This window comes from Camelus ferus, chromosome 27, assembly GCF_009834535.1.
Source record: "Camelus ferus isolate YT-003-E chromosome 27, BCGSAC_Cfer_1.0, whole genome shotgun sequence".
In the NCBI taxonomy this organism is placed as follows: Eukaryota; Metazoa; Chordata; class Mammalia; order Artiodactyla; family Camelidae; genus Camelus; species Camelus ferus.
The window spans coordinates 12,938,063-12,962,090 of NC_045722.1; the positions used below are offsets into that span (position 1 = coordinate 12,938,063).

Genomic DNA, 24,028 nt, shown 5'->3' on the forward strand with positions numbered 1-24,028 from the left:
GGCTTACCTTTTGCTCTGTGATTATTGGGTAGAACTAAGGATTCACTTGCTGGCATGATGCAACTGGTAGATTTAAAGTCTTCTCTCTGGCCTTGGAGGGTTTTGCAAAATGCCACTTGCATGTTTAGGGCTCGCTGAATGTCTGATTTAGGCTTGCTTAGCAAGTTCCCGGGACTTCCTCTTCCCTTGACGTGGGGAGTCTGCTTTTTGTTTGTATTTTTAAATATGCTTTAGTTGTTGTGATGGGCTGAGATTCACCTGGTTAGCCATGCTTGCTTCCATTTTTTGTTGGTTTTTAAGAACCTGGCTATTTTCATTCATGAGAGTCATGTTTTCCCTGGGCTCCAACAAGTTGTTGCTCTTATGTTGTTGTTCTTGTTTTTGTTTTCTCATTGCCTCTCAGGTTTTTCTTGGGTCTTAGTCTTGTAAAGCTGTTTCTCTCCATTTCAATGTGAGGTTAACAGTGAAGTTGTACACCTATTTGTCTGTTGCTTTGCCTTGCTGCTCCAGATTAAAGCAGAGATCCCATAGATTCCCCAATTGGCAGTTCCTAGTTTGGTGGTAGAAGGGGATATTGATTGGGGTAGGGCTCCCCCATCCTTCTTATAATTCCTGGAACCTCAGTCAGCAGAGATGAAGGTTGGGGCACATAAACGCCATCAACAGACTCACCATTTCCTTGAGGGCAGAGTCAGGCTGCTAGTGGAAATGTCTTGAACAAGGTCTTCCATTATCCATCCTTGACTGAACTTATGTCTGTCCTTTAAGTTTTTATGGCAGTATAGTTCTCGTGTGTGATCCTGAATGCTTTATAGCTTAAGGAGTGGAGAAAACTCAAAAAAATCCCAGCTTCTATATTTTCGCTTTAAAAGGAACGATACTCTCCCTACAGAGGAACTGCTTCTGACCAAAATTGTCAACTCTCTCTGTAAATACTGCTGATAATGGAGAGTTCACAACCACCCATAGACCATTATTGTATCAATGCATAAATATTTATACTTTTTAAACTTTATGTTTTTCAAACATTATTTTAATTTAATAACTGGTGCAGTTTATGAATCGGAAGGCTTAATATTACCAAGGTGGAAATACTCCCCAAATTGATCTACAGAGTCAACATGATCTGTATCAGAAATCCAGGCTGCCCTTCCTTTTTGCAGTAATTGACATAATGATCCTAAAATTTATATGGAAATGCAAGGGACTCAGAATTGCTGAACAATCTTGAAAAAGAACAAAGTTGGAGGACTTGGACTCCTTAATTTCAAAACTTGTTACAAAGCTACCGTAATTGAGATAGTGTCATACTTGGCATAAAAATAGACCTAAAACTCAATGGAATAGAATTGAGAGTCCGGAAATCAACCCTTATGTTTATTTTCAGTTGGTTTTCAACAAAGTTGATAAGACAATTCAATGGGAATAGAATAGTCTTTTCAACCAGTGGTGCTGTAATAACTAGATATTCACATCCAAAGAAATGAAGTTGAACTCTCTACCACACACCATATATAAAAATTAACTCACAAAGGATCTCAACTCAGAAGGCCTAAATGCAAAGATTGAAACTATTCACCGCTAAGAAGAAAACACAGGTGGAAATCTGTGTAGCTTTGGATTAGTTGATGGTTTCTTAGCTATGACACCAAAAGCTTGAGTGACAAAAGAAAAAAATATATATGCACTGAACTTCATCAAAATGCAAAAAAAAAAAAAATCAAAAGACATCATTAAGAAAGTGAAAAGAACCCACAGAATGGGAGAAGAGATTTGCCAACCATATCTGATAAGGGAGTTATATCCAGGATATATAAAGATCATTTACAACCCAACAAAAAGACAATTCAATTGAAAAATAGGCAAACAATTTGAAGAGGTGTTTTTCCAAAGAAGGTATTCAAGAATAACATTGAAAAGAGGCTCAACTTCATTAGTCATTAGGGAAATACAAAACCATAGGGAGCTATCACTTCATACCCATTAAGATGCCTATAATCAAAAAGTTGGATGACAACCAGTGTAGGTAAGGATGTGAAGAAATTGGAACCTTTATATATTGCTGATGCAAGGTGAAATGGTGCAGGCACTTTGGAAAACAGTTTGGCATTTCCTCCAAGCATTAAAAGTGGAATTATCACATAACCCACCAACTCTGCTTCTAGTTAAATATTCAAGAGAATTAAAAACATGTATCTGTGAAAAAAAACTTGTATGTTAAATGTTCATAGCAAGATTATTCATAATAGCTAAAAAGTGGAAACAATGCAGATGTTTATCAAATGAAAAATGGACTTTTAAAAAATGCAGTCTATCTGTACAATAGAATATTATTGAATAATAAAAAGGAATGAAGTGCTGAGACATATGACTGCATGGATGAACCTTGAAAACATTATGCTAAGTGAAAGAAGCCAGACATGAAAATCATATGTTTTATGAATCCATTTATATGACTTGTCCAGAATAATCTATAGTTACAGGAAGTAAATTAATGCTTGACGGGGGCTACGGTTAGAGAGAGGGACGGGGAGTGACTGCTAATGAGTGGGATCGTTTTTCTGGATTTTTTGTTGTTGTTGTTGTTGTTTCTTCTAAGAGGATGATGAAATGTCCAGGAATTACATAGGGTGATAGTGTACAACTTTTTGAATTTTACACTAAAAAACTTCTGAATTATACAATTTAAAAAAGTGAATTTTATTGTATGGATATTAGATCTAAAAAAAAAATTCTGAAAAAAACCAAACCTATATAGACACTGACCAGTTTGAATAGATCCTACACCAGACCTTGCATGGGGGCCCTGCTGATGAAATACAGAGATTCTCAGAGGAGGGGCTAGGAGCTCACTCAATAGTGTGGAGGGTCTGTCTACTCAAGGCAGTAGCTAGTTACCTACTGGTGTGGACATATTTCAGTGTTTGAAAAGTACTGGTACATATCTGCTGACTCTTAGCCCTTAGCTGTGCCTGAATCCTGTGACTTCCACTCTGGGATCCTCTATTACCCACCTGGGAGCGACAGAAAGCATATATACACACAACTTGAATAGGACCGAGATGTTTGAGCTCTGCATACTCAGAATCCCCAAGTGTGTGGATCAGGACCTGATAAAATCAGCATTTCAGTCAATATTTTTGAGTAGGGTCTTATAGAGGATGGTGGAAATGTTTGCAGTTCTACTGAATTATATAATAATACAATATAAAAGTCTCTCTCTTTCTCTGTCTCTTTGTGATAAGGGTTATTTGTATTCTCCAGTAAGCCTCTGTTGTCTGTCCCAATACCATCTTCCTCATCTGAGTTCAGAGTCCCATGAGCTTATCCAAGTTCTCAGAGATAGAGTGTTGGAAGTGAACTCTTCCACTTCAATTATGTCCTGAGCTGCTCATCAAACCCATACCTGCAGCAGCCTTATACGATGAGACCACTCATATGCCTCCCAGGGAAATATCTCTGTAGCTCAATGCATGGGGAGGTGAAATTCACATGTTATTTACTCAATGATATCCTGTCTCATTGCAAGAAGTGTTTGAGGTGGTTTGCAAAAATGTACACCGGCAATGCAACAAGACGAATGAAGGGGACGATGATATCTGGAAATAGGGGGAGTAAGTATAAGGAAGTAAAACTGGTGGCAAGATTATAGAGTATTAAGCGGCAGATGCTAGAAGGAGCTGGCGGATGCTAGAAGGAGCTGGCAGATTTGGCGCCAGGCATCCTAGTGGCCAAAGCACAGAGGTAAACTTCACAGGTTCCAGGCTGCTGTTCAGAGGAAGAAGAACTTTTGTAAATGTTGTGGTCTAACAGAAGCTTCCCCAGCACCACATAAAGAGTAGAGTGTGGGATGCAGAATTACACTCACCAGCAACCCGAAAATAGCTCCACTACCTCCACACTTAGGAGTGCTGGTTAAAATATCCCTTGACGCAAGTCAGGCTTCATGCCCAAACTGCCTTCACAAAGTCGGTGGGTGGAGGAGAGAAGCTTTCAGAAACACCCACAGGAGCCTGGCCGGACTCTGGGGAGACCCAAGCATTGCCTGGAAAGGGGGGAGCCTTCGGGGGACTCCACTGTGGAGGATTGATGGAATTTCCTTCTCCATCCCGGTGCATCTCATCCGAGGCCTTGCAGGTTAGCTTTTGCAGCCAGCAGCTCCCTTCCCATCCCACCCCCACCTCCCACTAAGGTTTTTCTTCCCAGGCTTCTTGGAACTTGATCACGTGAGACAGTAAATCATTGGAGTCCAGAATGAATCTCATCTGACGTTTTTATCTGGACTCTTCTGGGGGCCTTTAATTAGCATGATTGCAGTGCAGGAGGTTGCGCCAAGGGAGTCTGTGTTGCTTTGGGTTGGCATGATGGCTGTTGAAGGTTCCCTAGTTTCTGTTTCTGGTCATCTAGGAAAGACTCTGATTAAAAGTGATTTAACCTCTTAATATAGTGTAATAAGGGGTGGTTGGCAGTGAGTTTATGGATTAAAAAAAATGCATCAGAACAGGAACTCATATAGTTGTGCTAAGCTCACTCCTGAGAGTCCAGCGTGGGCTGTTTGCCAGCCTGGCTCCTACAGCCGTGGCACACACCACCACCGCGCAGGCATTCACTGCTGGCATGGTCACTGTCTCACATAGCCCATGCAGCCAAGGCAACTTTGACCACATTGCCCGAGGCCATGGTACACACATTCACAGCAGGCAGCCATCATGTTCTCAGCCCTGGCCATGGCTTTGGGGAGCATCAGAATACGTTATGGCTGAAGACTGCATCTTAGTCTGCATAAAGGGTTCTGATTCCTCCTGTTCCTGGAGTACATGGTATGGTGAAATCCTCTACTGGTATAGAAGACACTGTAGCAGTGTTTTCCAACTGGGGTGACTGTGCCCTCAGGGGACATTTGAGAAAGTCTGGAGACATTATTGATTGTCCCAGTGGGATGGAAGGTGCAACTGACATCTAGTGGGTAGAGGGATGTTAAGCATCCTACAATGCACAGGATAGCTGCCCATGATCAAGAATTACTTGGCCCCAAATGTCAATAAAGTGGAGGCTAAGAAATCCTGTATTCTAACTTTCAAAGCAGACTCCAACACAATCTTATTTAAAGTTCACAACGGCCTGGTGAGGGAGAAGGGATAAAAGTTTTATTTCCATTTTACAGATAGAAAAACAGAGGCTTGGAGAGGTAATGAGCTTTTCCTGTCCCACAGGGCCAGGCCATCTGGTTGATTACTTAGTTCTCATTCTACTGCCACTTGCACAAATCACATGGGACGTGAACTTCAGGGTCCTTACAAGTGTCCAGAAGGGGTACAAGTTTTATCTAAGTGCTTATGGCACATCTCTGGAGAAACCATGACCCCAGGTTTCTTATGCAGGAAATATACCCCAATTTCATATCTTTCCCCTAGTATCAAAGAACACATGCCCATCAAAAATACTAGATGTTAGATTAAGTGAGGTAAGTCAGACAGAGAAAGACAGATATCATCTGATACCACTTATATGTGGAATCTATCCCCAAAAGATACAAATTTTATTTACAAACCAGAAATAGACTCACAGACATAGAAAACAAACTATGGTTGCCAAAGGGGAAAGAAGGGGGAGGGATAAATTAGGAGTTGGGGATTAATAGAGACACACTACTATATATAAAATAGATAAACAACAAGGACCTACTTTATAGCACAGAGAACTATATTCAATTTCTTGTAATGAGCTATAATTAAAGAGAATCTGGGAATATATGTGTATATATGTTTATGTATAACTGAGTCACTTTGCTGTACATCTGAAACTAATATTAGAAATCAATTACACTTCAATAAAAAAACAAAAGTTTTTAAAAAGTACTAGATGTTAAGGTAATGGTAATACTTGATTACATGTGATACTTGGGGAGAATTAAGGTCTTTACAGTGGGTGAAAACATGATTGTTTGCACAGTCTGATACCAGTTCACACGTTCAAATGCTTAGGGGACCCTGGTGTTTACGTAATGTGTAACATGGTCAGTTGTGACAATAGGGAAGGGTGGTGTTTTTGGAATTGAGAACATATAAATTGCCAAAAAGCATTCATAGGAAGAAAAAAAAACCATGTACCCCTCAACCATCTGCGTGTCTGTCTGGCTGTATATTTGCAGGTGGGATACCTTCTAGAGTTTGTCAACATAGTGGAATAATAAATTAGAGAACAGTCCCCCAGGGTGATACGAATACAGCTCCATTCACACTCATTGCTTGGGTCACTGCCTGGGAATTTTGAAGGATCTGCAGCGTTGGGAGGCTCTGTAACGCAATTCTCGTCTCTCTTCCCGGGGCACGTACGCTGCGCCATCGCCTACGGGTCGCATTTGGAATTAGAATCTAATTCATGCCGCTTGAGGCCAGGTGCTGCCCTGTGCATTTCACTTACATATCTGTAACCCCTCAGGCCTCCAAGGGAAGTCTAATGATCCCCATTATACAGTGGGATGCCTGAATTCAGGGGGCGACATTACTTGTGCGTCACCCGACTGGTGGCCCAATTAGAGGTGAAACTTAGGATTTGCTTATTCCCTTGACCACGCTGCCATGTTAAACGACCAGGGCAATTATGCCTTATTCTTTGTTCCTCAGTCAAGAAAGGTAGTCTCTTCCTTATTTGGAGGAGGAAACAGGGCCCCTAAGGCGCTGGATCAGTTGACTATGGTGAGAGTCTAGAGCCTAGAAATCATATCCCCTGCCTCCTAAGGCAGCTAGCGTGCTTGGGGGAAGATAAGAAGACACAGGGAGATCCCAAGAGAATTCATCCACGCACAAAGTCTCTGAAATAAATAGACCTCACCTTAGTCTCCGTTCTTCCACTGATCTTATCATGTCTAAAGCGGCCTACTCTGAACGGCATAGGCTGCGGTTCTCGGAGCAGAGAATCACTCCATGTGCTGCGGTGTGTTGTTGGAAGAGCATCATTGAAGGGCAACTGTCTTGCTTTGGATCCGATGAAATAAAGTCAAAAGCGTAAGGTTCCTAGTTCCTCTTCCGAGTGTTGCCACCCTTCCTTTAAGGGTTGCAGGATGCTCTTCTGGGGTTGTTCTGAAAGCATCAGCTGCTCTCCCACACCTCCTCCTTTTCAGGTGCTCTGCTGTGTTGCTAAAGGTCCCATCACCAGTCACACTGGAGAGCCCTGGGGCTGCCCAGACCCTACCTCCTCTCCCACCTCCCACGTTTAATGAGATGTACAATATGTAAAAGATTTGCTTAAGATATCTTTGCATTTGTCCCTTTGACTCACCTTCCATGATCCCGGCCCTAATTTAACACCGTCCTGCCTGCCTCAGTCACCCTTTAACCCGGGGGTCCTGCGCACTGTAGCCTGTGGGCCTGGTTCAGCCCACCACTTTTTTTTGTACAGCTCAGGAGTTAAGAATGGTTTTGTTTTTAAATGGTTGGAAGATATCAAAAGAACTATCATCTTTTGTAGCACGTGAAAATGACTTGAAATTCAAATTTCAGTGTCGATAAATGGAGTTTATGGGAATACAACCACGCTCATTCATTACATATTGCCCATGGCCGCTTTCACGTGACAGTGGCAGAGCTGAGTCATTGCAACAAAAACCATATGGCCTGTAAAGACAAAAATATTTACTATCTGGCCCTTGGCAGAAAAAGCTTGTAGGCTCCTGCTGTACCTACTCCAAGCACCGTTCTTCCCCTCTCTCACATTCTTCAAGTCTTCCCCATTGCACAAGCTCCTGAAATCCATTCATCTTCCACCCTAAGCTAATCATCTCCATTTATGTACCAAAAGGAACTCCTGGCATGTCCTCAGATGCATCTTGGGCCTCCTGGCTAAGACCATCTTTCTGCTGGAAATAACTTTTCCTTCTCATCTTCTTAGAAATCTCCTCTCTCCTGCAAGCTTCCCAGCAAACATGATCTGCAGCGAGAAGGTCGTCTCCCCCTGTGCTTAACCCCTCGAAAGCCCTAATGCTCTTCCAGTGCTGCTTTTATGGCCTGAGATCCTTTCTGTTACACTCGGCTGTTTCAGGTGAGGTCCTAGGCCCTAACTAGGGGTGCGGTCCCGTCCCTAAGGATGTAGGTGCCCCACAAAGGTCACACAGAGCTGCTAAGTGTGTACTGAGGGTATCTACCTGAGCAGGGGGCGGGGGGCCCCTGGGACTGCTTTCCCAGGTGTGTAATTCCCGTGAATGTATAGGACTTTCCTTCTCCCAAACCTACATGATGTTGTTTTGAAAGTGAGAAACAGAATTCAACATTTGGAAGTTGATGTCTAACCTTAAGTAGAAAGGTCATTGTCATTCATTGATACATCATTTAATCTGAATCTCTTATCCATGTGTCCACCTACACCATGTCTATTGATCCACCATCAGTCTTCATTTATCTTCCTGTCTTCAGCTCTCTGTTCATCAACTTATTAATTCTCTCCCTGGGCAGCCCCACTGCCATCACTTGATTGGGGATGTCACATTTTTCTGACATTACTCACAAACAGCCCCTGACACTGTTTTCCTAACCCCCCCCTGCTGAGCTGGTTCCCTATTTCACCCTTACTCCTACTTTGTGTTCCAACCAAATAGCACTGTGCTTCTCTGGAAAAAAAAATCCTGTTTTTAGTTTGCTAGTTTTTAATTTTTAGTTTGTTCTAAACCACAAACCTGGTGGTTTAGAACAATAGAAATTTATTGTCACCAGCTCTGGAGGCCAAAAGTCCAAGTTCAAGGTGTCAGCAGGGCCTTGCTCCCTCTGAAGGTGCTAGGGAAAAATCTGTTCCATGTGTGTCTCCCAGATTTTGGTATTTTGCTGGCAATCTTGGGCATGTCTTGTAGACGTATCACTCCAATCTCTGCCTTTGTATTCACATGGTATTCTCATTGCGTGTGTGTGTGTGTGTGTGTGTTTGTGTCCAAATGTCCTCTGATTATAAGGACACAGTCATACCAGATTAGAGCCTACCCTAGTGACTTCATCTTAACTTGAGCATCTGTAAAGATATTGTTTCTAAATAATGTCACATTCTGAAGTATCTTTTACGGGGTCACAAATCAACCCACAACAATCCCCCATTGGCTAGACTTCGCCCATGCTGCTCCCATCATTTGCAATGCCCCCCGCCGCCATGCATTTCTGCCTAATGATCGTCTCTCTAACCTCTTTTTCCCTCACATGTGATCACTCCCCCACTGAACTCCTATAGCTCTGGATGGGTGCCTCTGTCCTGACACTAGAGTAGGTCCCACATTATAATCATTTGTTCCAGGATCCTAGTTTTCTGTAAATGTGTTTTTTTTAACTCCTAGAAGATTGATACTCAGATATTTGCAAAAATTATTGCTAGGTAAGTTAGAAAAGTGTAGCCTTCACATTCTTCGTCCTGGATTTTAAGCTTCTCTAAGGCAGTAATTGGGTTTTACTCATTTTGGTATTTCCTCTCCCAACTCTGAACACAGTATCCACGAGCACAGGAGGCCCTCAACGTGTGTCGGCGATTTGGAGATTTGGAGCACAATGAAAGCGAGGATTTGGGTCTGTGCTTGCTGGTGTCTGTCACAGTGTCTGTCACTGCAAAGTGCTGATGCTTTGTGAGCTGTGCAGCATAAATCTACTGCGCTTAATCTGGGTCCTCAACCAGACCATGACACCTTCACTGCCCAAAATGAATGAGTCTTTTGTGTGTGTGTCTCTGTGTGTAGGGTGCTCTCCTCAAATTAAAAAGATCACAGCCCCAAGACAGGTTGAGATTGTGACTCTGTACAGACGTGCAAGGGGACCCTTCTCATCTGTCTTCTTTTCATCATTCTCTTCATCATCATTTTCAATATCTTCATCATCATCACTAATCTTAGGAATTCTGAGTCAGAAAAGCAACTCACAGGTTTATATTATTTAATTGTTAGGGCTATAAATTTAAAATGTGCCAGCTACCTGATTCATCCTCTGCTCTAGGATAATCTGCTTAAAACTGATACCACTCAGGGATTTGGACTTCATTGATTTCATTTCTGGCTAGACTGGCCTTTGCTTTTTGCTCATTGGCTCCTGAACAAAATGGCCATGACCCATTGGGGGAAAGTCAGGCACCCTCAATTAGCAGATAGACTCGAGGACTTTGGTTCAGGGAGGACCACGTGATCAAGTCAGGGGTAGGAGGCATTGGTGTTAAGATGACAATTGTTTTCCTTACCTTAGCTCACAGAGTTATTTTCAGGTTAACATATAATCATTTAAAGTTTTGGAAGAAGAAATGCCAAGATACTACAGTAGAACTTCAAGGCAATGTGGCGTATTGTTACACAGATTCACACACACACGAGTCATATCCATGGTTCTAAAAAAATATGTTTTCTATTCTCTAAAACTCTGATTTATCAGGTGAGAAATAAGGAGGGCTGTCAGAAGCACTTCCTGCTTGGGTTTCAATACAGCAGAGGGGTTAAGTGTGCAAGAGCTAGAATGAGAAAGCCTGGATTCAGGATGGCGCCACATCTTTCCACAGGGCAACGTGGCATGAGTTACTGAGCATCTTTACCCGCTTTTTTCCTCATTCACAATCTAGGGACCATAACAGTTCTCCCCTTATAGGGATGCTGTGAAGGTTAGATGAGGAAGTCCTTGCACAGTACTTCGCTCGTTGCCTGGGCATGTGTAAATGCGTATAGATATTAGTAGTTAGGTTTTTTTTTTTAAATGATCGTATGGAGAAATGAAAAATATATCCATGGATAGTTTCCCTGTAGTATATATTTAAAACAATTCCAGATAACAGAAGAAATATCACAATTAACTGCCAAATGACATATATAGACAGTGAGATTTGAGCTGGCTATTGAAGAGTTAATAGGAATTATGTGGGGAAAACAAGTTAGGAGTAAACATTCAGGATGGCAGAGTACCATGGAAGTGAGGACAGAAGCTAAAAACTGTAAGGTAAGGTCAGCTTAGTGTTTATCTGAACCAGAGATTGTGAATAGAGAAGGAGCGGGTGACAAGGCCAGGCCAGAATATTTGGCCGGGAAGAGGGAGTGGCAAGGCCAGGATGACAGCCTAGCCATTTGGGATTCATACAAAGCCACTTTTGATTACTGCTGGCTCCTGAACAGGGTGATGAATTGGTGAACGTGATGTTTTAGCAATATAATTTGACAACGGTGTGACAGGCAGATTCACCTAGGGACTGGAATCAGAGGAATATATTACAAAGCCCCAGAACAGGGGCTCTGAAATTGAGGTGGGGGTTAAGGAAGCCTAAACCGATATTTGTTCATCATCTAATGTGTTTTGTGTGTCAGGATCTAACCTGATCCTTTTTTTTTTTAAATCACAAGAGCCCCTGTGAGATAAATAATATTTCCAGTTTACAGAAGGGGAAATCAAAGCTCTGAGAATGTAAGTAATTTACTTAAGGCTTTAAGTGCACACACAGCTGGTAGGTTGTAGAACAGGAATCTGATAGCCGGTCAGTCTGTCTCCAGGTCTTTCTGCCATGCTTTGCTGAAATGGGGAATCTAGTGAAAGGATGTGCACGTGAGATAACTGCGAAATAAGTACTGAAACCTGATTTTTGATTAGATATGGGGAATTAGGAAGACATTGGCAAGAAATAAGGATTCCAATGGTTTGTGCCTGGGTAATTATAAGCATAGTAGGGATTGTAAAGAATTGGTCTATCAGGAGGGGACATTGTTTGGGATGGGGATTATAGAAATGATGGGTTTGTGATTATGATGCGAATAATGGAAATTCCAAGTAGCCATTGGACATTGAGAGAATGAAATTTAGAAGGAAGCTTGTGGCTGGAGTTAAAGGGTTAGAAGTCACACTCCTGGATGTGGACATCGATGATGGAGAGTGCGAGGAGATGTGAAGAGGGAGGAGGAGATGGTGAGAGCAGCATTCCTACACTTTGATGGACACAGGAATCACCTGAGGTTTCTGTTGAACGACAGATTTTGGATTCACTAGGTTTGGAGTAAGAGCTTGAGATTCCTCACCTCTAGCAAGCTCTCAGGTGATGCTGCTTTTGCTGGTCTAAGAACCACACTTTGAGGAGCCAGGGGTGAAAGAAGTGATTCTCAAGAAACCACTAGGATTTAGTGGAGGAAATAGGTGGAGGAAAAGAAGCCACCACAAAGAAGAGGAGTAGAAAGGCAGAAAGATGACACAGTATTATTAAGTGTCATGGGGGGTGTGGGATGGTCAAGATGGTCTGTGGAATAATCAAGGTGAAGAGGAAGGGAGAAGACCTAGTTGTGGTGCCTACTGGTGACTTTCAGAGGTCAGTTTCTATGGAGGGAATGGAACTTGGATTATGGGAAGTTAAGCGTTAATGATCTGTGAGATAGTGGAGGTTACAGTTGGAATTGAATCATGCAAAATGTTGGTACCCAAAGGAACTAAGGAAATGGGATGGTAGCAAATGGTCTATAAAGTGGAGGACATAGCTCCATCATTTGCTAGGGGAGAGCCTGAGAATGTGGGCATACACGGGTGTATTACCTGTGCACATACCAAAAGAGAGAGGTGACCATATATAGATTTCTGCAGAAAGGGGAACAGAACAAGATTTATGGAAGATGCTGGAGAGACAGGAAATAATTGAAGAAGGAAGTTGGAGATAGGATTGAAGGCACCAGTTAAAGAAACAAAGAAAATACGTCTTTTCTCTAATATAGAAAGAAAGAAAAGTAACCAGGCTCTGGTCAAGATGGTGCAGTGAGTTCACGCTTTAGGGCACCTCCTCTGCACCAGACACTTAGCAATGACCCCAAAAAAATATAGGAACACCTAGCTGAGCTTGAAAACAAGATAGATAACCAGATGGATAAGAAATGGTTCAGAAGCAAAAGGTCGATGAGCAGAGCTACATTCATTCTCAGGCTGGGCTCCAAGTCTGGAGGCAAAAAGTAGGGACAGGAACTTATCTCTTCAGGGTCCTACACAACTATACATACTCCAGATTGTCAGAGGATCAGGGCTAGAATCACTGCTTGAAGCTGTGAGTTGGGGACAGGCTTACACACTGATGAAAAGTCTGAAAAAATAACGTTGCCAACCCTTATCTGAGAGTCTAGCTAATGGGAATCTCTGAGCCTAACAGTGGAAAGGAGTATATCCTTTGACTTTGTGGAGGGAAAAAGCTTGAGATATGGATGATAAAATAGCATAAAGGGAAAGATGAATGCATTTGACTACACTAATTACAAAAAATCAATGTCAGATACCATATACGAAGTTAGAAGATAAGCCATAGACTGAGAGAATATAATTCCAGTGCATATATCCAGCAAGGGATTTACACACAGAATAAGTAACAAACTCCCACAAATAAAAATGAAATGCCACCTGTGTGTGTCTCCACACATGTATATATAATGTACGTGTATGTGGAGATATAATATGTGCATGTACATATAATATGTTACTATATAATTGTTTTTGTATTGTATACATAATATATCCACACATACACATAATAAATATAATGCACACACACATGCATAATATATGTATCACACACACACACACACACACACACACACACACACACAATGAGGATATACGTAGTTGTGGCTCTCTCTCCTCCCAAAAAAGCAAGAGGTGATGTTCTGGTATTACAGATTTTCCCTTCTAGAGTTATTTTTGAGAATGGTGATCAGGTTTTGCCAGGTGACTAATCTCACTTCGTGGCTTGTGAAGTGTTTTGATTCTAAGCGGTCACTTCATCTGTGTCCAGGAGTGGAAGGACATTTCAATCCTCTGAGCCAAGCTCAGCTTATAGTTGGTACAGCTAGTGATGCTGAGGGCGAAGCCCCCAGGCACGTCCTCCTCCCTTTGGGTGCAAGCCTTGCCATGTTCACCAAGGAACAGTCCCGAGAGCCTACAGGATCCCTTCGGGGAAGAGCCTATTGCAGTTTTGTCTGAGAATCTCAGTGTTCCGTGCCCTTTTATCTCACCCGGCTGTGGCTGTGGATGCCTCCCACTGAGACTTCCCTTGGCTGATTCCCTGAGCTAACTCACACTTGGGTTACATTCAGCCTCAGCTCCCTCCCTCAGAGCATCTGTGCACAGCTGGAACCAGACTTTGCACATGGGCCAGGGCGGTCTCATCATTTTCCCAGCGGTATTGAGGCGACTTTACAGGAAGAGGTGCTGTAGACTGAAGTTGGGGAGCTCAGTGCAACACTCTTAGCCATGAAGTATGCAAGAGGGACATTCAGCTCCAAGGACATTTCAATATCCTATAGAAGCCTTGGTCGCATGCTTCTTGTTGTAGGACTATGGGAATACTTGGGGTCAAATCATTACCCCATGAAATTTAACAAGCTGTCTTAAAAAGTCCTGCTGGCTGGCACTTGGTGACCTTCGATCAAGTGTCTTACACATGCCAGGCAAAGTGGAAGCACAGCCAGCTGGTGATACAAATGCCATTTTCTCCCCTCAACAGTAGCATTACAAGTAGTCTCTAGCATGTTTTCCTATTGGGAACCTGATTTTTTAACACGATGCCCTCTTACTGCTACAGTTCAATTCCTGAACCATCTCCTCTTTCTGAGATAGGTTTGTCCCTCTGATAGAGGTTTCCAGCCCATTATTTATAATTTTTATAGTTATAACCATTACTAGAGGGAGCGTACGTTTGGGAATGTAAGGGACAGTCCATGAGGCTTGCTGAGATGGCATTCCTGGTCTTTAATGCACAGCCCATAACCTAGTGCTGGCTTTATGTTTACTGTAAAGCTTTAAACTCAAATGCTAGGGCAAACCATGCAGGTGTTGTAAATGAGTGAAGGGACCGGGTGGAGGATAATAGGGAGTGGTGGGGTCTATGGCAAGTTGGAGAACACACACCCTATCTCAGTGCAGTGGCCACCACTTTGCTGGAGCTGATAATCTTTGTGCAGAAATGCTAGCCCGGCATTGACAGAACTCTTGGATTTTCAAAGGAAGCTAGAAATAGGGAGGTTTTTAACTGTGAAATCTTCCACCTTTTAGATGTTGGCAACTAAGTCAAAAGTTTTAAAAATGATTCTGAAAAAAGATATACCCTAGAGCCACAGATGGCCTATATGGTGAGGTTTGCAACCTCAGAATAACAGAGAACATGATCTGAGGGTTTTAAGCAAGCTAGTTTGTGGCCAGCAAGTCTAGGCATTGGGGTCTCACCACCAAGGACAGTGCCACCAGACTTTTATTGAATCTGATGGCAGGAAAAGAAAGAACTTTGATTGACAAAAGCAATAGCCACACCAGGAGACAAAGGTACAGAACAACATAATTGTAGCCATTTCCTGGGACCACTGGGACTCTTTGACGACCTTCTTCACATGACCTTAGAGAGGGTACTACACAGGTAGCAAAGGAAGCAAGCGATGCTTGTGAGGCAGTTTTTCTTACCATAATATACTTTTTGTTGTCCTTTCTTGTTCACATAGTGGCCCAAAGGGAGGGTGCTGGGGAGAGAGTTCTTCTGGGCACCATGCTTGGCCCCCCAGCAGGAGTCTCAGGTTCTCCACACTCTTGCCATCTGTGTGACTCTGTTTTGAGCAACTCCTCTTCTCTCCAGACCCATGGTTATCTCTCTTTCATCAGGTTTGCTTTTCATCCTTCCTAAGCTGAACTCCTGGAAGTAACATCAAAAGGAAGAAGTCAATGTCCAGATAGAGTTTGGGATTCCTTACTTGGAAGGTCCCAATACAAGCCAAGTGTTATTGTAAGAGTGGTAGGTGTGTTGAGAGTGATAGGTGTGGCAGGCTAAACGGTGCAGAAAATGAGGAGCCTGGGAAAGGGTTAGACTGGGCATGTGCTGGGGGAGGGCAGTGTCAGGGCATGGGGGATGCTCATCTCCCTGGCTAGGGTGGCTGTCAGTGAGGCAGGAACACTCTAGACCTCTGGACGAGCCTTAGAAGGAACCAGAGGCAGAGCCCTGCCTCCCCTGGAGAATGTCCCCATCAAGACTGCCATGACCTCCACGTCTGCCTCCTTTTCCTGTATATTGATTTTCATCAAATAGAAGCTATATTGCAAAGTAGTTAATGATAAGGATTTTAAGGTTAGGAAGAACTTGGTTCAATGTGTGATATCAGACTCTGCCTTTTTTTGCATGGTAGGATTGTTGTATCCAAGCATTGCTTAAGGCTCCCTTCTTTGGCTTGTGCCTGCCTGCAGTGTGCTTCAAGGCATTTCACATCTTCTCACAGAGAACAGTGGGGAAATTGAAGCTAGAATGTCCCCTGACCGAGGTGGGAGGCAGAGCAGGCTCCCCACCCTGACATGCATCATGTGGACTCCTCCTATGCTCTCTCTCTCTGGACAAGGATCCCGATTGCTCGGTGCCTCTGATTCCCTATGGTTAAGCCATCCATGACCTCAGTTCCAGGACTCTGTGTATTTCAATCTACTCTTGAGCAAAAATTGCTTTGCTCACAGTCAGTGCTCTGTAAGTGCTAAGAGTTACTGTGATGCAGCAACTTTAAGATGACAAACAAATACATTTGAAGAGGAAATGTTGGGAAATAATCCAATAGATCTCTGTTTGGTACTGGGCCTTTTATCCAGGCCATAACCTGAACCACTTTATGGAGTTCGGTAATAAAATCACCTTGTTGGATAACAAAAGGGAAAAGCAGGGACAGAAAGGGAGACCTTGAGAACCCAAAGTCAGGTGAAGGGTGTGTAGGCGGAAGCTGTAAGGAAGTTCTCACCGGCAGGTGCTGGAAAGCTGATAGCTCTAGTCTCCCAGGGCCAGAGTGGGAGGGGGGTCCGGGATGAACCCCTAGAGCGGGCAAGATGATTAGCATCCACCAGATTGTCAGAAAAACAGAGGTTTGAAGGTCTAGGCCATCTTTCGTGTTGCACGGCCAAGGAAGCCAGCCCTTCTCTTGCTGCCGTGTGTATTAAAGAACTTGCCTTTGAAGGCTGAACCTGCTTTCGGCCCGATGGGATTGGTTCCAGAACCTTTCATCCAGTTCTGTGGGTGCTTAGCACCCCTTCTCCCCTGGCCTCTTCCTTCGCAGCTTCTCCCCACCCCCCCAACTTCCCCAAATGATCCCAGAGTCTCTGGCTCACTTCTCAGGAAACATACACCTAGACAGTCCCTGAAGACCAGGCTCTGTTCTGAATTACTGCGGGCCCACAAGTAACTTTGTGCTGGATGACTTTGGGGAAAGCTGTCGACAGATGGAGGGAGAGGTTAGACGTGGGGGTCCGAGGGCCCCTGGTGGGCGAGGCTTTCTTTAGAGGTGTATCTGGCCCTCTTTGGCCTTCCCTCCACCCATCTGTCCCTTTCCCAGTCAGTGTCCGTGGTGGTCCTGGTCTCCCTTGCCCTCCTCCCAGCACATGCCTTTTCCTTCCTGCTCCGGGGCTGTTCTGAGTAGGAGGGGGAGGAATGGAGGATTTTGGAGTGGTGCCTCTTATGCTATCAGGCTTCAGCATTTAGAATCTTGGACAAGCTCCACCTGGGAAAGAGTTCCAGAGAAAACAAACTTCAGATCCCAGCTCATATGGGAAAAGGCTCATGTTCATGGAGGCAGCTTCAGGGACCTTGGCAGAGGCTGAGGCGGGCTTGGCCCCTGCCTTTAATGGATCCGACATGGAGCCTTCCAGGGCCCACGATGCTGCAGGGCCTCCAAAGGAGATTTCACTCTCAAGCTCTGATGATGCCTCTTTCATAGGAGTTAGAGTCCTCGGGTTGCCAGGGAGCCAAGAGCTTTTACTGTTCCGAATGTTTATGTCCTAATTGAGGCAAGAAAGATTTTAAGGGGCCAAACACCCTCTCTCTTCTCCTCTTTACTCCCCCTTGTGAAGTTGTTTCCCTCTTGGAGAGTAGCTGAATTTCTTTTATGGGAGAGAAGGGGCCAAAAATGGGGTCTTGAGACCTACAGGATCATCACTCCAGTCATAAGACTCAGCCTGCCAGTCCCAGAAATGGCATCCACAAAAACAGTGATGGGCACCAGTTCAGGGTGCCCTGGCCCAAGAGGAGGGATGGAGGTAAGCGTGTTAAGGGAAAGACTGGACGGAGTTCACGGTGATGGCAAATCCTCTTCCCTGATCCCCTCGGGCATTTCTTCAGTGTCACGGTGTGATACTCGGAGGACAGTGCATCTGGATTTTACATCTGAAATAAAAGCACGTGCCCCTGCGGGGAAAGCAGTGTGAGTACAGGGGCTGGGAATGCCTGGATTTCTGTTTCTGGCACTGTGAACTTAAGAAAAAGACTTCCCCATGTCTTTGCACTTGGGGCTGCATACTGACCATTAATTCCCCCATGTCTGCCTCTTCTGCCAGGGGTCTTTTCAAACATAGACAATCATGGGATATTAAACTTGAAGGACAATAGAGATCATCTAGCCCCATCAACTCACTTTATATATGAGGAGCCTGAGGTCCAGAGTGGGGAAGTGGCTTACCCAAGGTCACATGGTGAGTTACCTCCTTTGACGTCTTTGTATGCAGTTCAGACCCCTTTCCCCTCACCAATTTTGATTCTTAAGATCTTAAGACCTCATGACATCTCCATATGTCCCAGAGGACTGGGGGATGACTTAGGTGCCCAGTGGGGGACTGGTACTAAAATCCCTTAGGTTAGAGGAATCTTCCAGAAGAGGACAGGTGAGGGATGTAGAAGAAGCAAAAGAGGGACCACGGCCTGGAGAGAAACAAGGATGTCATGGATCTTCTAGGCAGGCTTCCCAGACCAATGATCTGCCTTCCCTCAGCCTCAGACCCAAGAGACCCCTTGTCCCAGGTTAGCACAGTGAAGCTACCCCAGAAACATCTCACATTGAAACTGATGTCATAGGTGAGGAAGTGTTCCTCTGTCTCCACCAATCTGACCCCGCCCCCTCAGAGGGAGCGCTCCCAGCATCCAAGATGATTCAACTCTGTTTCAATCATAATATGTCCTGAGAATGAGAAGAGGGACATCTCAGTAGCAACTCCATCTCTCCCCATCATAGCCCCAATGTCCAGCTGCCTCCACAGACCTGCATACAGCTTTCCTAAAAAGACAGGCTTATTCCTATCTCACCTGCACACACACGCACGTCAGTAAGCACACGCTCGAGACAGACATTATTTTATAGACATTATTATAATCCGAGGTTGACTGAAAAGCCTCCTGCTGGAGATTTGATCAGGAACACCCACATTTCTGGACATCCGAATTCAGGCCACGGCAGTGTAGGCCAGAGAGCAGCTGAGCTATCACGGAAGTCCTCCTTGCTTGAGGCCGTCCATGGCTTAGTGGCCACCAGTGCCACTCCTCCAGGGTACTTCTGTCCCCTGTAAGACTTGGGATTATGGGAAGGCTGAGAGATCAGCCAGCATTTCACTGGCTTGGTGAAATGAGAGGAAAAAGTGAATGAGAGTTTGTAGACTTGGAAGGACAGAGCCCCCAGCCTGGTGTGGTCCAAGGCAGCCCGCACCATCCCACCTGCTAGGACAGGAAATGGCCCTCAGGGGTCCCTTCGGAATATAAGGTCTGGAAAGCATCCCCCAACCCCCTTGCCCCCCAGTGACCCTAAAGATTATCCCCCGTTCCCACCTCCCCCCTTAGATGAGGCCGCCCCCACCCATCCAGGACAGTCCAAGGCCGAGCCCCCAGATGTTTTGCTCACTTCCCCTTCCTCGGTTCAGTGGAGGCCGCAGCAGAAGTGGAGTGTTTCCAGGTCCTCTGACCATGCTCGGTTTTAAGTTAATCCCCTCCTCCGACCCTTCCCTTTTGCTGAGAATTCATTTGACTGTTTCCAGTATATCTGTCTCCAGATCTCCAGTTCCTCCCTTGCCTTCCAAGCTCCCTCTCTGTTACCCCTTCTAGTTTTGGTCTTCTTTGGGGGTTTTGGTTTTTACTTTATTTTGCTTTTTTCTGTTTTTCTGTTTTTTTGTTTTTGTTTTTTATAGGTTTCAGAGAAATTATGTTGAATCCAATAAGCCTTCCCGGACATTCCAAGCCTCTTAACCATGGCATCTATGTTGAGGATGTCAATGTTTATTTCAGCAAAGGACGTCATGGCTTTTAGAAACTCTTTTTAAGCCTCCCTGTTTTGATGTCACCTTGTAGGCTGGGCCCTCTGAGAGGCTGAAAGCTCTAGGCGTTGTTCTGTTTGGATCCGGGGATGCTAAGTAGAAACTACATAAGCCACCGGTGCCCCCGCGCCCTTTGACACCACCAAGACGGGTGTTCCCCCCATCCGCCACCGGCAGGGCTGCCCATCCCCTCCAGTCATCACTGTGCTCCTTTTTTCCGGCCTCCAAGGCAGCTCCTGCCATCATCCTTAGAGCCAATACAGAGAATTAAAAGCCTGTACACCAGGAAGCATCTTTCAAACATACTAGCCATTCTCTTGCTTTACAAAAACAACCCAGCCACCACGAGAAAGCCTGATGAAGTCCAGCCGTGCTCCGGCCTCGCTTCCCCTGCTCGGAAGCGAGGGGGCTCTCCCTGGCTCTCCCTAGGATGCCAGGCTGTCCTCTTAGTGACCTCGTCGCCCTGAAACCTCCCGTGGGGAAGAACATCTAAGCAGAGGTGGAGACGGCGCGGTGAGAGGAGGGGGAGCCAGGCCCAAGTATTGGCACCAGATTAGGTCTCAGAGGAAAGAATGGAAACCAGTTGTTTTCTATACTATTATTTTGTTTTTTTGGTGGAGAAAACCATCCCTTTTTTTGGACACACTTCCCCCCTACTTCCTCCTCTCTCTGGAGCGGCTCACAGTGAGTGTGATGTTAGCAAACCCCTTGGCGAGGCGGATGCTCCAGGGCTGCTCCTCGGCCTCTAGGCCTGCGGTTCCGACGCGTTTGGCTGCAGGAGGCCTGCCCGTGAACTGGCCATCCTACTAGGACCACAAGGGACCAAGGAAATCAGGGACCAAGGCCCTTCCTGCTGGCCTGTAATCCTGGGATTGGCTCTCTTCCCCCACTTTTACGTATCTTGACTCCGAGAACTTTCGGAACCCAGTGGAATCGCCATTTCAAGGCCAAGGTGAACTGAAGGGGAAGAGAAGTAAAACTTGGCCTCCTCCAGCCCCTCTCATGGCACCAGTGGAAGTGCCATCTGTTCTCTGGTCAATATATGTGTTTACTTTGCTTGCTTTGACTCATGCCTTACTCCATGGCCACTCTCTTCCAAAGAGGGGGGTTTGTGTCCACCATTTTCAGTGTGATCCACTGGGGAGAGGGGCAGGGAGGCCCTTCCCCTGCTTCAGTAGGAAAGGTACCATTGTAGGGCCTGAACCTCTCCCAGAGTTTTGCTGCCACGTTGGCTGCTGAGTGGACGTTGGGCTTGGCCTAATTCCCCCAACCCTTGGTGCCTCCGCTGTGGGGCGTCAGCACAGGCTGCCCCCTGGAGGGTGGAGCATGGAGGAAGGGGGGGCCAACTATGGGGAGCCCTTAGGACAAAACTGGTGGTGGTTTTGGAGCAGTGACACACAGCGATAGGTAACAGACTTTCTACCTTTGGCTAATTTAACTGGGGGTTAAACTTCCCATGTAGGGTTTGACGTCCTGAGTCCTGTGGATGGCATTTCTTCATGTCAGGTTTCTAGCCTGACCCTGCAGATGCCTCCATGGGGTGTAAAATGCAGTGCTTTCCAAGGTCTTGCCCAGTATCTGGGGTGGCCTCCCGGCACCTGAATGTCCAGAGTATCACGCGGGGATTCAGGTTCTCTGCGGGGCCTCGAGGTGTGTATCTATCTAGCCCCTCCCAGCTCCCCACCATCCTGCCCGCTGCCGTGGCATGTCAGGCTGTTCCCCATCGTGTCCTGCCAACCCTATGGACCAGGGCCTCCTCCTGAGTGTGGCTTTAAGGAGTAAGCTTGAGGATGATGTTTTTTAATTATTGTAAATCATTACCTCATTTCCAGCCTCCCAGGCTCCATCCATCCCAGCATCTTTTATCTGCCATTTTCCTCACCTTGTGCTATGACAATGGGGCGTTGTGTTTCCACAGAGACTTATAGGAGTGTTCAGTGTATAGTTTCTTAATAAACACTTTATTTTCTAATGAAATGACTGGATCAGACCTCTTATTTGGCAATTTTGCAAAGAATATTAAAGATATATAGAAATTTCAGGCTTCCCATGTTTTTTTTTTCATTCCTCCCTATTTTACTGTTAAGGTTTTAAAGAAGTTTCTTAGCCAAGTCCTATCTGCAAAGGTGTTTACAGTCTGTTTCGTTGATTGCTTTCACTGAGAGAGTGTGTTTTCTCATCTTATTGAGAAGGAATCAGAAGCACAGAGAGGTTGAATGGTTCATTCAGGGTCACAGAGCACAAGAGGCAGAAGCAAGCTTCAAATCTGACTCCTCCATATACAACTGAGGCTACTGAGACTTTGGTTCTGTTGTCCAAGCAGCCAAAGTTTATGGAGATTCTTTCTTCAGGGCTGATGTTGAAGGGGGTCTGGGAGTGGGCTGAGGGGTTCTTTATCTTTGGTGCGCCAGCAAGCCAGTGTGACTTTCCCCTTCATTGGCGTAGTTTTGTATCTCCCTTATGGATCTTGGGGAAGAGACCTTGCCCAGAGGAAGATGGAGCTTTGGACTTATAGGCCAACCTGCTGATCGTCCGGAACTACCCTGCCACCCCCACCAACACACACACACACACACACACACACACACACACACACACACAGACGCGCACACACATACACACTCAGGTGAGCCAAACTCTCATAGCAGGTCTCATGCGGGCTGCCGGCGAAACAAAGGCAAAAGAGTCCTGGAGTCCTCCTGAGGCTAAAACGCTTAGATGAGCTGCGTCTCTGTCTGTCCTTGGTTCCTGAGCCCTGGCACGGCTCCGAGGATTGAAATGCCTTTTGTGACTTACAGTAGCTTTCTTTTAGGAGGAAGGGACTCTGTATGTAAGAGATTTGGAGCAAGAGAGGAGGTCAGGGGCTGGGGAAGGGCTCCTGGGAGCCTTTGAATCCTTCGCTGGGTCTCAGCAAGCTTTGCTGGCGCTCGCTTACTTCACAAGTCAAGGCGAGGCAGGTGCAGTCAGGTGGGTGAGCCCAAGGTGCAAGTCCAACAGGCAGCTGATCAGGCTAGAGTGGTGCTTTCTCCACCTACCGTGACTTAACTGAATCTCTTACTAAAGTCTAGTTTGGTGGGAGGCTCCCCCACCTCCACTGCACCCCAGATGGAAACTCCTTTTCTGCAGAGTGGCCTGGGTAGGGAGTTACCCCAGCTCTGCATTCTCCTGTCCTCAGCGGTTCCAGGGTTAGAACAGGGATGCCCCAATGGTTGGGACCAGTGGGCTGCATGGATTCAAGGGAGAATTTCACTATCAGTAAGAAGAGACATTTAAGCTTTGTTTTGTTCAGATGTACAGAGCCTGCCAATGCACGGGAGAAAGATGATGACTAGAAAGAGCCCCTGAGGAGATGGGAAAGCAAAGCACCCATCCTCGGGCGGAAGGGGTAGCCTCAGCCACGTGAAGGGAGCGCTCTCCTGCTGTAGCAGGAGGGAAGAGGGAGAGATGGGGGTTTAGAGGTGCGGGGCAGGCAAAGACGTGAGAGAGTTCTTATCTGGTGGCTTCTGTTTTGCCTGTAAAGATTAAGGCAAGGCCTTGTGCTGCATGTGGGAGCATCTAAGAGCACTGAGAATGTCTGAAGCAGCAGAAGAGACCATGACAGATGGCAGGGAAGTATGAAAAAGTTGCTGGCAGGCATGAAGATGTGGCTGAGGCTGGAGTGCAATGTTTAGTGTCCAAGATTCTGTTTCCCAGGCTTTCCTGCTGGGTCCTGAAGTCCCATGGTGTCTACCCCGACGTTGGAGGCTCTGGGGCAGTCAGAGCTGGCACGGGGTAGCCCCAGAGAGCTGAACTCTGCCCACCAAGAATGCTGTCTTGGACCAGCTTTGTGCAGAGAGGCTCAGAGAACCAACAAGCTCTATATCTCCCTGATCTGCTGGGTTTGAAACCTCACCATGGAATTTCAGAGAGGCTTTCTTGGACTTGAGCTTACAGCTTGGCTCTGGGGGGTTTTGTGGCAGAGGTTTGAGCCATGAACCCAGTGTGTTTGC

General features: G+C 45.5%; 1 protein-coding gene across 9 annotated transcripts in view; it reads left to right on the forward strand.

Moving 5' to 3' along the window:
• Nucleotides 1-24,028, forward strand: part of NTRK3 (neurotrophic receptor tyrosine kinase 3) — a 342,122-nt gene that overhangs the window by 224,805 nt on the left and 93,289 nt on the right. Inside the window, exons 13-14 of one of the 9 annotated variants that reach the window (XM_032469119.1) lie at nucleotides 18,300-18,434; nucleotides 19,914-22,011. The exons of 7 other annotated variants lie outside the window; for them this stretch is intronic. In XM_032469119.1, the coding sequence (XP_032325010.1) occupies nucleotides 18,300-18,434; nucleotides 19,914-20,032 (254 nt within the window). In that variant the 3' untranslated portion in view covers nucleotides 20,033-22,011. Of the gene's footprint in view, nucleotides 1-18,299; nucleotides 18,435-19,913; nucleotides 22,012-24,028 lie in introns of those variants that run through there. One more of the 9 variants, XM_032469120.1, reaches the window with a different exon arrangement.